We start from the raw sequence: 10,850 nt of genomic DNA, 5'->3' as shown, positions 1-10,850 counted from the left end.
ATAAACAGGAGCTCATGCAGAGTCTCTCAACCAGCCTTACAGATATCAATGGAATCTCTGAACTCTCCTAAAAGACAGCTATTATTAGCAGGTTTGGTTCACCCCAGGCAATGTGAGTAACAATAACTTATTGAGATATTGCACGCTCTAAACATTGGGTTCTATGGTGCTGAGTGCATTGCAACTATCTTCCCAGTGTCTCTATGCCAAATGAAGTACATTTACTTTTAAAGTCCCTTCTTTAATTATATTCTGACCCAAGAGGCTACACATGAAGAATTAAGTGAGGTTTTGTAACAAATACATAGTTATTTTTCAAGTGGAGCATTTGCAGTTATTTACCAAGAATTAGCCTTTATTTTTTAATTTAAATAGAATTTTGCCTGTTTTGACATACTAGATGGTTACATCTATTAAATGTCCACCATTTACTGGATGTACATCAGCTTTCTAATACATAATAAGCAAAAGATTAACTTATAGCAATCTTAACGTACATTTAGATCATGTAAATGGCTTCTCTCCCATGTGAACTCAATGCAAAGCAAGAACTTTTCTAACAGATTAAATTCCATTGAAATGTTTCTTCAACTGTATCATCAGTAAAGGGATAGAGGCACAAGCCCCCAGCGATGCTGACCAGGAAATGTCCATGTATAAATTCACAATATAAAAGTATCTTCATTCCTTCCAAACATATCAGCTTAATAAGCCCAGAGATCCATATTCCACAATTGCATAGGTCAAACAAAGCCACCATATAACAACCAATAGCCTAATACATGTATATCTTATATGGTTGTAGGTGGCTAACCCAAAGCTTGATTGTAGTAAATCATATATTGTGTAAAGCAACTAAAGAAGTTACTCACTTGTGATCACATGAAGATCCGGAAGCTATCTGCGTGCTCCTACCAGAGGGATGAAGCAGACAAGAAAAATTAGTAGATGGGGGTGCAGCTGCCTTGGAGGAAAATATGAACCAGAACTGCCAGCTTGCTAAGTACAAAAATTTATTGGTGGCACATTTAAAAACAGCAAAGTAACACTCTTGAGTGTTAGGGTTAGGGAGAGTGTTACTTTGCTGTTTTTAAATGTGCCACCAATACATTTTTGTACTTAGCAAGCTGGCAGTTCTGGTTCATATTTTCCACCAAGGCAGCTGCACCACCATCCACTATTTTTTCTTGTCTGCTTCAACTGTATCATAATGTATCATTTGATTTCCTTAAGTGAAGCTGCTGCAGAGATATTCAAGCCATCTATATTTTTACCATTTCTAATTATTTTTTTCAGATGTACGTTTTGATGCGATATTAGTTTTGAATGCTCATTGAAGACTTTGCCACAATCACTACACGGATAGGGTTTCTGTTCTATGTGAAGTCGCTCATGTCGACGGAGATTTGAGCTCTGATTAAATGTTTTACCACACGCACATTTAAAGGGCCTCTCCCCCGTGTGAGTTCTCGTATGACTTGCATACGCTGACCTATCACAGAATCTTCTCCCACAATCATAGCATTTAAATGGCTTCTCTCCTGTGTGAATTCTTTCATGGGAAAGAAGTGTTGAATGCTGACTAAAGCTTTTCCCACATTCATTGCAACTAAAGGGCTTCTCCCCTGTGTGTATTCGTTGATGTATAAGAAGTGTTGAATTATCAGCGAAAGACTTCCCGCATTCAGTACACTTATGGTTCTTGTCATCTTTATGTGTTCTGTAATGTGTGACAAATAATTCTTTATCAATGAAAGTTTGGCCACACTTTTTACACAGATAGGGTTTTTCATCTATGTGAGTTTTCTGATGTTGCAGAAGTAATGTATGCTGAACAAATCTTTTCCCACATTCAGTACATGCATGTGTCCCTCTTATAGGTAGTATTGGGCATTTAATATTATTATTATTAAATTTATCCTCACATATTATGCAAGACCTACATTTGCGTCTGATGGGAATTTTAGGATTGATAACTTTAGAACGTTTATTGCTTACAGGCCTTTTCTCATTTTGTCCAGTCTGAGGTTGAGTTCTATTTATTTTTGTAGTGAATCTTTTCCCACATTTATTGCAGTCTTGGGATACCAAACTTGCCTTCAACCTTTGATATCTCTTACATACCCAGCTGCTTTTATAGGTTTTCTGACATGCAATATTTCTAAAATACTTGTTTTCTAGGTGTGCTCTACTCACTACACCCCTCTTTGTTTCTGTAATACCCGTTTTGCCTTCCCTATTAGAAGCACTTAATTCCTTAGTTGAACTTAAGTTATACTTCACTTTGCAGGTCTTTTTACAACTGCAATACTGAACAACATGCATTTTCCTAGCACGATTTGGAATTCTGCAAAGGGTTTTCTCACTAGAGCTTGAAATCTTTCTTTTAGTCATATCTGCTTGGGTGTTGGCATTCATTACAAGACTTGTACATAATTTCTTCGCATTGGGCACTCCAATATTTTCAAGAACACATTTCTTACTAGCTGGACTTATTGTTGTACTGTCTGTTGTATTTAGCCCATTGTTCCTTTTGTTTTTAGTCTTGCTTTCAGTTTCTTCATGCACTTTTTCTGTTTTCATGGTATCTGTACTTGGCTTTGAATGCGTTTGAACACAAGAACACAACTTGAACTTATCTTTACAACTACCTTTGTCTTGTTCATTAATTCTGTGAGGCGCCTTCTTTATCCCAGTGTTATCGGGTACGCTTTTATCACCATCATAGGTGTCAATAGACTTTTTTGTTCTCTCACCATCAACACATATATTTGGTTTTGCCTTGCTCAAACCATTTTCCCCTGTAGTCTTGTCATCAGTGCACATACACAAGTTCTGCTTAGCATTTTCATCCTCTTTGATGCTTAGTTTGCGACCACAGCATATCTTCATGTCTTTAGCATTAGAACTCGCATGAAGCCTTTCAACTGGATGCATTTTAAAGTTTTTCTGAATATTGTCTTTCCTTTTGGCGAGAGGATGTTGTTTCTGTGAACCAATTACTAGCTCATCATTAGCAGCGTTTTTATTACAAGCATCTTCTTTACTCATGCTCCGTTTTCTTGAGGCTATACATTTGTTGTTGGTAGGCCTAGATGGGGAACATGTGAATACCAGGTTCTCTGCAGTATTTGTCTTATGTGCAGTACTGGTAAGTGACTTTGTATTAACATAGGACTTCTCTGCATCCTTATGACTGAATTGTATTATTTTGCTTCTTTGAATATCAACACCGATATCTACTTCCATTATTTCTCTCCCTTTATTTTTCTCTGCCTCAGTTTCACACTGACTTTTGTTTTTGTCTCGTCCTCTCTCAATGCAAATGCTGCTTATTAGAGGCCTATCTGATTGGTTATCCTTTTTCTTGATTCTCTCTTTACAATGTTGGCCATCCATTTGACATCTTCTTATATCAATCATGCTGTTCGACTCGCTACATTTCGTGGCATCAGTGCATACCAACAGTCTCTTGTTTTTCTCAGTGTCAGAATTTGTATTCTCTATAGTTTTTATAACTAGGCATCCCCAATCACCTTTCTTGTCCCTAATGTCTGTAACATCAGGACCCACATGAGGTGTCGAAATAGGATTTTTCTGAGTGCTTTTCTCATGTTTGGAAACAGAAATGTCACTAGTTCTTTTATCTGGCCTATTTATTTTCCTTTGATTTCCAACAGTGATCTCAGCTTGCAATTTCTGCAGTGGAATGCTCTCAGTGCATGTACAAAACTCAGATTTAATGCACCCATGTGTCCCCTGTGGTACCTTAGTTACTATATCCAGCTCAGTATGTTTTTGTTTGACCCTTGAAGATCCATACTTTTTCCCATGCTTGACACTTCTTTCTGGCTTGGAAAACTTCTCTAGTTCTTTCCTACCCTTCGTTATTGTGATGATTTCTGTGCTATTCTCATTTCTAGCACCGCTACATGATCTCTGTTTTGTATTTCCATTCTTGTCTGAGCAGTGGGTAATGTTTTCATCAGTACCTGGCATCCGTGTTAACCTCGTAGTTTCGTTTCCACTACTTTCTTTGCCATTTGTAAACTTCTTGTTAACTTTAGCACCGTCTGAAAAGGTATGTAATCTATGTACGATCCGGTTTGTGTTTTCATTGCTCGGCATTCCACTGTCAGGGCATGTACTTGATCCTTGTGGTGTTATGACCATTTTGTTTTGTGCCATCCTTTCTGTAATTATTTTATGACTACAACTTGTACTTGGACTCTGTGTTTCCAAGTATTTTTGGTTATTCCCACTAAATTTTGTGCTATTTTTGTATTCACACTGATACTTTTCGTCACCTCTCTCACAATCAGAGCATGCTTTTGAACGTTGTGTTGCTTTTATGATCCTGTCACTACTTTCTTTGCTCTCTGCAACCTTTGGCGATCCCCTTGTCGTCTCAGCAGCAATCTTTTTGACGCATAACTTCACTGCCCTCTGGCTTGCTGTGTAGTTACTGGCAGATTTAGCACACTTATTTAGCTTGACATTGACTTGATCTCTTGAATTCTCAGTCTGTAGATCTGGTATTGTGCCGATTCTTGACTTCTTGGCTGTATTTTCATCACGATTAATATATGGATTTGATTTACTTGTTGTATAAACAGTTGTGTTTTCTGAGCTTCTTTGATCGGAAGTGTTTGGATTTGTGTCGGCTGGTAATTTTTGCAGACGTATAATAAGCTCTTTGTGATTTTTCAAAGTCCGTTCAGTACATTTCTCCAACATCTCCCTTACATTGTTCCTCCGAATTGATTTAGATTGACACCCTCTCCTGACATCATTGTCTTTTTGAGAAGATGGTGAAATATGATCATTTGATAACTGTACATCTTGAGAGTCTAATTTCAAGGGGCGTATCTGAATATCACTCACGGAACCAATATCACCTGTGTAACAAAAATTGCACACAAATTAAGCATTTTAGTATATTTCCTTCCCCCCATTAACATACAATAAAATACAAACCAGACCATTTCATTTATTTTTTTTTACACATTTCTTGCCTCTTCAGTGCCAGGTGCCGAAAATGCATTAAAAATAGTGAAAAATAAAAACATGATCCAAAACGAAAAGTATGTTAAAATAAAATAGGTCCTAATGTATTGCCATCAAATTTGAAATCACACAATATCTACCAAGTAGCATTGTCTTTAAATTGGACCACTGCATCTATTCATTGTAGCAGAAACCAGAATCATTTAAGATAGAAATTTTACCTACCTTCGCTGTATTTTTCATCAATTCCCCAACAGCCACTCATCCATGGTTCATGACCTTTTTCAATTTTTGATATTATTGGAGGCTGACCTTTTAGCAACAACAAAAAATAAAAATTGTATTAAAAGATAGCATGCATTAAAACGTAGCATTAGCAAAAGAAAAAATATACATCTATTAAACAGTAGCCTCAAGAGTGCACTGCAGGGGGTTACCCTTAGGTGTAAAGGGTCTTTAAGAACTACAGACAGCCATGCAACAAGTTATAGTCTTGTAGAGTGGTCAAGGTTTCAATACACAGAAAGTAAATGAACAATATGACAAGAGGAACAAATATGGACATGTAGTGTTTTCAGTAAACAGCAGAATCTCTCTCTCTGCCTAAGGCTGTGCTTATAGTTCCCAGCGACGCGACGTCGCGCCAAAACAAATACATTGAATCCGTCGCATGCTCTTAAAGTAAGCGCGACGGCGCTACAAAAAATTTGGAAGTTATTGAAATTTGACTTTGGTGTAGAGACAGTCACATGTGGCGACTGTCTCCCAATCACAGAGCGCCTACTGCACTCTGCCCGCCCCCTTCGTGACATCACTGGCCTTGTCGCCAGCAACGTCGCTCCAAACTAAAGTGCAACTTTCGGCAGTGGCGACGTCATCAGTCGCATCGCCGGCACTATAAACGTGGCCTAAGGCTGCGGTCGCTGGAAAAATCAAATTGAGATGACTTCCAGTGATTGCGACCAAGCTGTCGCGCCATGCTTATTATAAGCGCACGCGACACCGACAATGCAATTGTTTTGACGCTGTCGCCGGCACTATAAGCGCAGCCTTAGGCCGGCTTCCAAATAAGCCCTTTTCATAGAACAGAAAGTCAAATCCATGAAACTGATTTTGCTTATGCAAAAATACCATTTAAAAAAAAAAAAAAGGAACACTACTAAAATTTTATGCAAAATATGCAAAAAAAAAACAAATTCAGGTATTTCCTTGTGTTCCCATTCATCTCACCATGTGGAGCGTACAGTAATCTGTTGCTCCCCCATCCAAACAGCAACCCCAAATAAATTGTGGTGCCAAACAAGATCAAATGCTTTCCTTTATTGAACACCCCTTCCTCCCCCCTTCACTCTTACACCCCTACCTTCCTCCCAGTCTCTTACACGCTTTCCTCCCCTACAGTGTCTTACACGCCTTCCCCCCCCCCCCCCGTGTCTTACACTCCTTCCTCAACCCCCAGTGTCTCCTAACCGCCTTAGGAAGGCGCGCAAGACTGAAGGGGGGTGGGGGGGAGGGGGGGAGAGAGAAGAGGTGGAGCAAAGGGTTGAGATATTTCTATGACTTTACATTTTTTGTTTTTTACTGGGCATTACTTTTTACTTCTCTCTGGAGAAGATGGCAAATATACCTGTTTTTATCCCGTGCAGTTTTGAACTCCCATTGTTGGGACTCCCAAAGTTTGTTTCCTGAACCGCACTAGGCTGGGGTGATAACGGTATTACATTTTTATCACGATAACCAGTGTTCGACAAACCTATACATTTGCTCGCCCCGGGCGAGTGGATTTAACCCCCGGACGAGTAAATATTGGCCCAAGCAGCACACGTTTGGTACTAGGTGGCGAGTAGATTTTTTTGTGTGGCGAGTAGATTTTTTGGTGATTTGTCAACCACTGACGATAACTATATTCATTTAGGCAACTCCTACCTACGAGTAGACGCTCCAGGAATTTGAGGGACAATCTGGTACTGTACATGAACATTACCAGAGATCCACAATAAATGACTCACCTCCTCAACAAAAGCCATGTTTAAGTGCCATGGCTGTAAGGTCAGTAATTACATTGTTCCCACCAAATATTTTCAAAATAATGACATTACTAACAATAGACACTTTTATTAACTGGAGGACTGTTAATGTCATACCTGGTCATCTTGGAGTACGGAAAATATATGCAGGAAAGACCACGTGGGAAGTACGTAGGAGAATTTGTGAGTATGTAAATTCAGTCAGACATTAAAATTGACACACTAGTTACATAGTAGATGAGGTTGAAAAAAAGAGACATCCAATCATCAAGTTCAACCCATGCTAAATTTAGATGACAGATACTTTATCCTACTTACAGTATATTGAAGAAGGCAAACAAAAACCCCAAGTGAAATATCATCTAATGATATCTTATAAGGGGAAAAATAAATTCTTTCCTGACTACAAATATTTGCAATCAGATTACTCCCTGGAACAACATCCATCCCATGTTAACTTATTTGGTATATCTCTGTATACCTTTCTAAAAATAAAAAAAAGTGTGTGTGCCGAGCACGTGCATTTTAAGTGAAACTTCTTTGTCTTTGGTCACTGTTTTGTCACAGAAATTGTATTTGTGCGATGTTTTTAATTAAAAATCAAAACACAATTTCAGTGCCAAAACACAAAGAAGTTTGACTTAGAATGCATGTTTTAGCTATTTGCACTATATTTATAGTAACTGTGAATTCCGTGTGCGTGTCAATATGCGTGTGCGTGTGTCAGTCAGTGTGCATGTGTCAGTGTGTGCGCGCGCGCCAGTCAGTGTGTGCATCAGTCACTGTGTGTGCCAGTCAGTGTGCGTATGTGTGTGCGTCAGTGTGCGCGCATCCGTGTGCGTGTCAGTCCTTTACTTAATCAGAGGTACTGGAGAGCGGAGGTCCAAGCTGAAGGGGGGTGGGGGTGGCCAGCATCCGCTACGAGGACAAGCATTATGATTCAGCCCCCTCCTCTCCCCGGCAGAGGTCCCAGCCGAAGGGGGGAGAGGTGGTTTTTGGGTGCATCACTCGTGGTGGGGTGTTCGGCATTCGGGGGGGAGCGCCACTCTACGTGATGGGCAGCAGCAGTGTGCAGAGCGGGAACAGGAGGTGGCCAGACCCGGGGAGCCAGAGCACAAGCCCCCGGGGACTATTCTTGAGGCATTCCTTCACTCATAGTTGTATAGTGAACAGGTTCACAAATCAGGCGCTCAGGGAAATGTGAGGAAACTGCACAGCATCACAGCATGTGTGAAAGTAAGAGGGGAGTAACCGAATAAAGGGCTGACCTCCAGAAAAATTCAAGCGTGAGATAGTTGATATCTTGTGTGATACACTGATGTGTATGCCTTAAAGCATTGGAAAACTCACGGTTAGCAGGAGGGCCCAACGGTATCCCCACGAATGTCCAGAGGTTCTTCTGTTCTTCTTAGCCGCGATCCCAAGTGCGACTGCTCTGTCGCCACAGGTGAAGGGAACCGGAGAAGATCTTGATCCGGCTGTGTAGTCAGTGACCTGGCGTGCTACCGATGACGTCTCGCGTACATGTAGTGCTCCTCCCAATAGAGAAAAAAATTGATGCACTGCCGGAAAGATTCATGCAGAGGCTGAGAAGTGCGACTGTAAAAAGACTTTATTGCAGCATAGTGGAGCTCTAGCGGATCCTGACGCGTTTCAGCCGCGGGGGCCTTTGAACAGCGTCAGAGGATCCGCTAGAGCTCCACTATGCTGCAATAAAGTCTTTTTACAGTCACACTTCTCAGCCTCTGCATGAATCTTTCCGGCGGTGCATCGATTTTTTCTCCATTGGGAGGAGCACTACATTCCTCCACTCAGACAGAGGTACTGGAGGTAGATGCAGGGAATTTAGATGAGCTGGGCTTTCTGTTTTCTTTCTCCTGTGGTGTATGTTTACTATGTTTATATTAAAAAGTTAAATGGAAATGGAAGGTAGAGCACTGCCAAAAAAGAGAGCAAAGGGCTGGGGCAAAAAATAACAACTATTTATTAGGCGTATAAGCCAAAAGGTCAGACACACAAAAATGTAAACTCTGACACGTTTCCCGCCGTGGAGGCGCTTTATCAAAGAGTACTGAGGCTCTTTCAGTGTCGGGTTATATAGTGGTCAAAGGTAAGTACACGCCCTCAGGAAATCAACCAGATTGGACAATTAGGTAATTATTTATACAGCAGCTGCTGTTAGAATCCAAAAGACTAAAAGTCAATAATGCAAGGTGTCATCAAACCATGTTTATATTAAGTGCATGTGCGTCCTGGCGGAGAGTGCATCACTTGTGGGGGCGGGTGGTGTTCGGAGGGGGTGTGGGGGGGGCTCCCCGTTACATGATTGCCCGGACAGCAGCAGTGTGTGGAGAATCGGGGCACAGGTAGGAGAGTGTGTGTGTGCGGCTGCCTTCTACTTGGCACCAGATTTGAAAATGGGATACTTTGCTGCAAAACCCTTTTATGAAAATACATAATGGAAAACAACTTCTTACCCAGAGAGATCAGCATGTTGTAATTCTCCAACATAACTTCCTTGTAAAGCTCCTTCTGCCATTCTTCTAAGTACTCCCACTCCTCCTCGGAGAAAAAGATTGCGATGTCATCAAAATGTATGGGCTCCTAAACCAAAATAATCTCAGCTTTATTACACATCTTTCACCTCCCCACCCAGATGAACATCAAATGACGCCACATCAAATGACGCCACATCAAATGACGCCACGGCGGCACATGACATCAGGCTACCATGGCAACGAGGAGCCGCGCGACGACACTGTGGTGATGTCCTTGGCTTCATTTGATGCTGCGAATCGGAGGGCGGCAGAAAGGAGGCAGCCAGCATATGCAAGTGCGGATTTCAAAATCCAATGCTACCCGAACCGAATCTTCCCGATCGATCACAGGAGAACGGACCAATCAGCAATTTAGCTAATTACTTATCATTGTGTGCAGATTGTATTGATGCACATATTAAAGGGGTGGGGGGGGGGAATGGCAGCTTGGACTGAAGATTTAAGACATTAGGAAGATGATCCAGACACTCGGACATTGCAAAAAAAAAGTGATTACAGCTAAGAAACCAACGTTTCGACTGTCACGCAGTCTTTAGCAAGGTGAGGGCTACTAGCTACAAAGGCCGCTTCCCATTAAGCAGACCCCCCTCCCCATTACTGGCAGGCTCTGCCCGCCCCCCGGGGTAACGCATTACCCATGTGATAGGGTGATCAGTAGATGCCTCAGATTATAAACATGCCATCTCCCTGACCAGGGTCCCATAGCGAAACGGATCCCTATAATGTTCCCCTCCCGGAGCTGCCACACACAGTCCTAAAGCAAGTATCTCTCACCCGAGCAGCCGCCATGTTAGCAAGCGTCTTCCTCTACCGCCAGCTCCCCAAGCGGAAGGTGACCAGAGGCGGTAACCGCCGCGAGATTTCGGATTAAACCGGAGAAAAGGGTATTCGCATAACTACTTCCGGTGTTCTCCGTGGTAAGAGACGGGCGCGCTGCATGCTGGGACTTGGAGTTCTTCAAGCTGGCATCGCTCTACTTGTTGTCACTGATACCAGCCGCCCAAAACTACAACTCCCAGCATCCATTGCGGTCGTAGGACATGACATCTCTTTGTCTGTTTGCCACAATGGTGGATTTATAATGAGATTTGTAGGGGCAAAGCCAGGCCAGGAAGACTGATCTGGGGACCGACATGTATACAGCTCCGTGTTACAGTCACTTCTCTAAACTGTTACACTTCCTTTCATATGAGCATACATTTCTTTGTCACAAAATAAAGCAACATTACCAGTGAATATAATTAATAATTCTGTTTTT

General features: G+C 41.6%; 1 protein-coding gene across 2 annotated transcripts; it reads right to left on the bottom strand.

The window, feature by feature from the left end:
• Positions 1 to 1,154: 1,154 nt before the first annotated feature.
• Positions 1,155 to 10,501, bottom strand: LOC142470130 (uncharacterized). Of its 2 annotated transcripts, none has more exons than XM_075577077.1 (4): positions 10,367 to 10,501; positions 9,512 to 9,638; positions 5,233 to 5,319; positions 1,155 to 4,898 (listed from the first exon to the last, which is right to left on the bottom strand). In XM_075577077.1, the coding sequence occupies exons 1-4, from the start codon at positions 10,379 to 10,381 to the stop codon at positions 1,216 to 1,218; spliced, it is 3,912 nt and encodes a 1,303-aa protein (XP_075433192.1). In that variant the 5' UTR covers positions 10,382 to 10,501; the 3' UTR covers positions 1,155 to 1,215. The 2 variants fall into 2 exon arrangements, with proteins under 2 accessions (XP_075433192.1, XP_075433193.1); XM_075577078.1 differs by having other exon boundaries at positions 9,512 to 9,593.
• Between the last annotated feature and the right edge of the window lie 349 nt (positions 10,502 to 10,850).

This window comes from Ascaphus truei, chromosome 19, assembly GCF_040206685.1.
Source record: "Ascaphus truei isolate aAscTru1 chromosome 19, aAscTru1.hap1, whole genome shotgun sequence".
NCBI lineage: Eukaryota > Metazoa > Chordata > Amphibia > Anura > Ascaphidae > Ascaphus > Ascaphus truei.
Note: the sequence above shows the minus strand (reverse complement) of the source record. Positions and strands in the feature narration are given on the sequence as shown.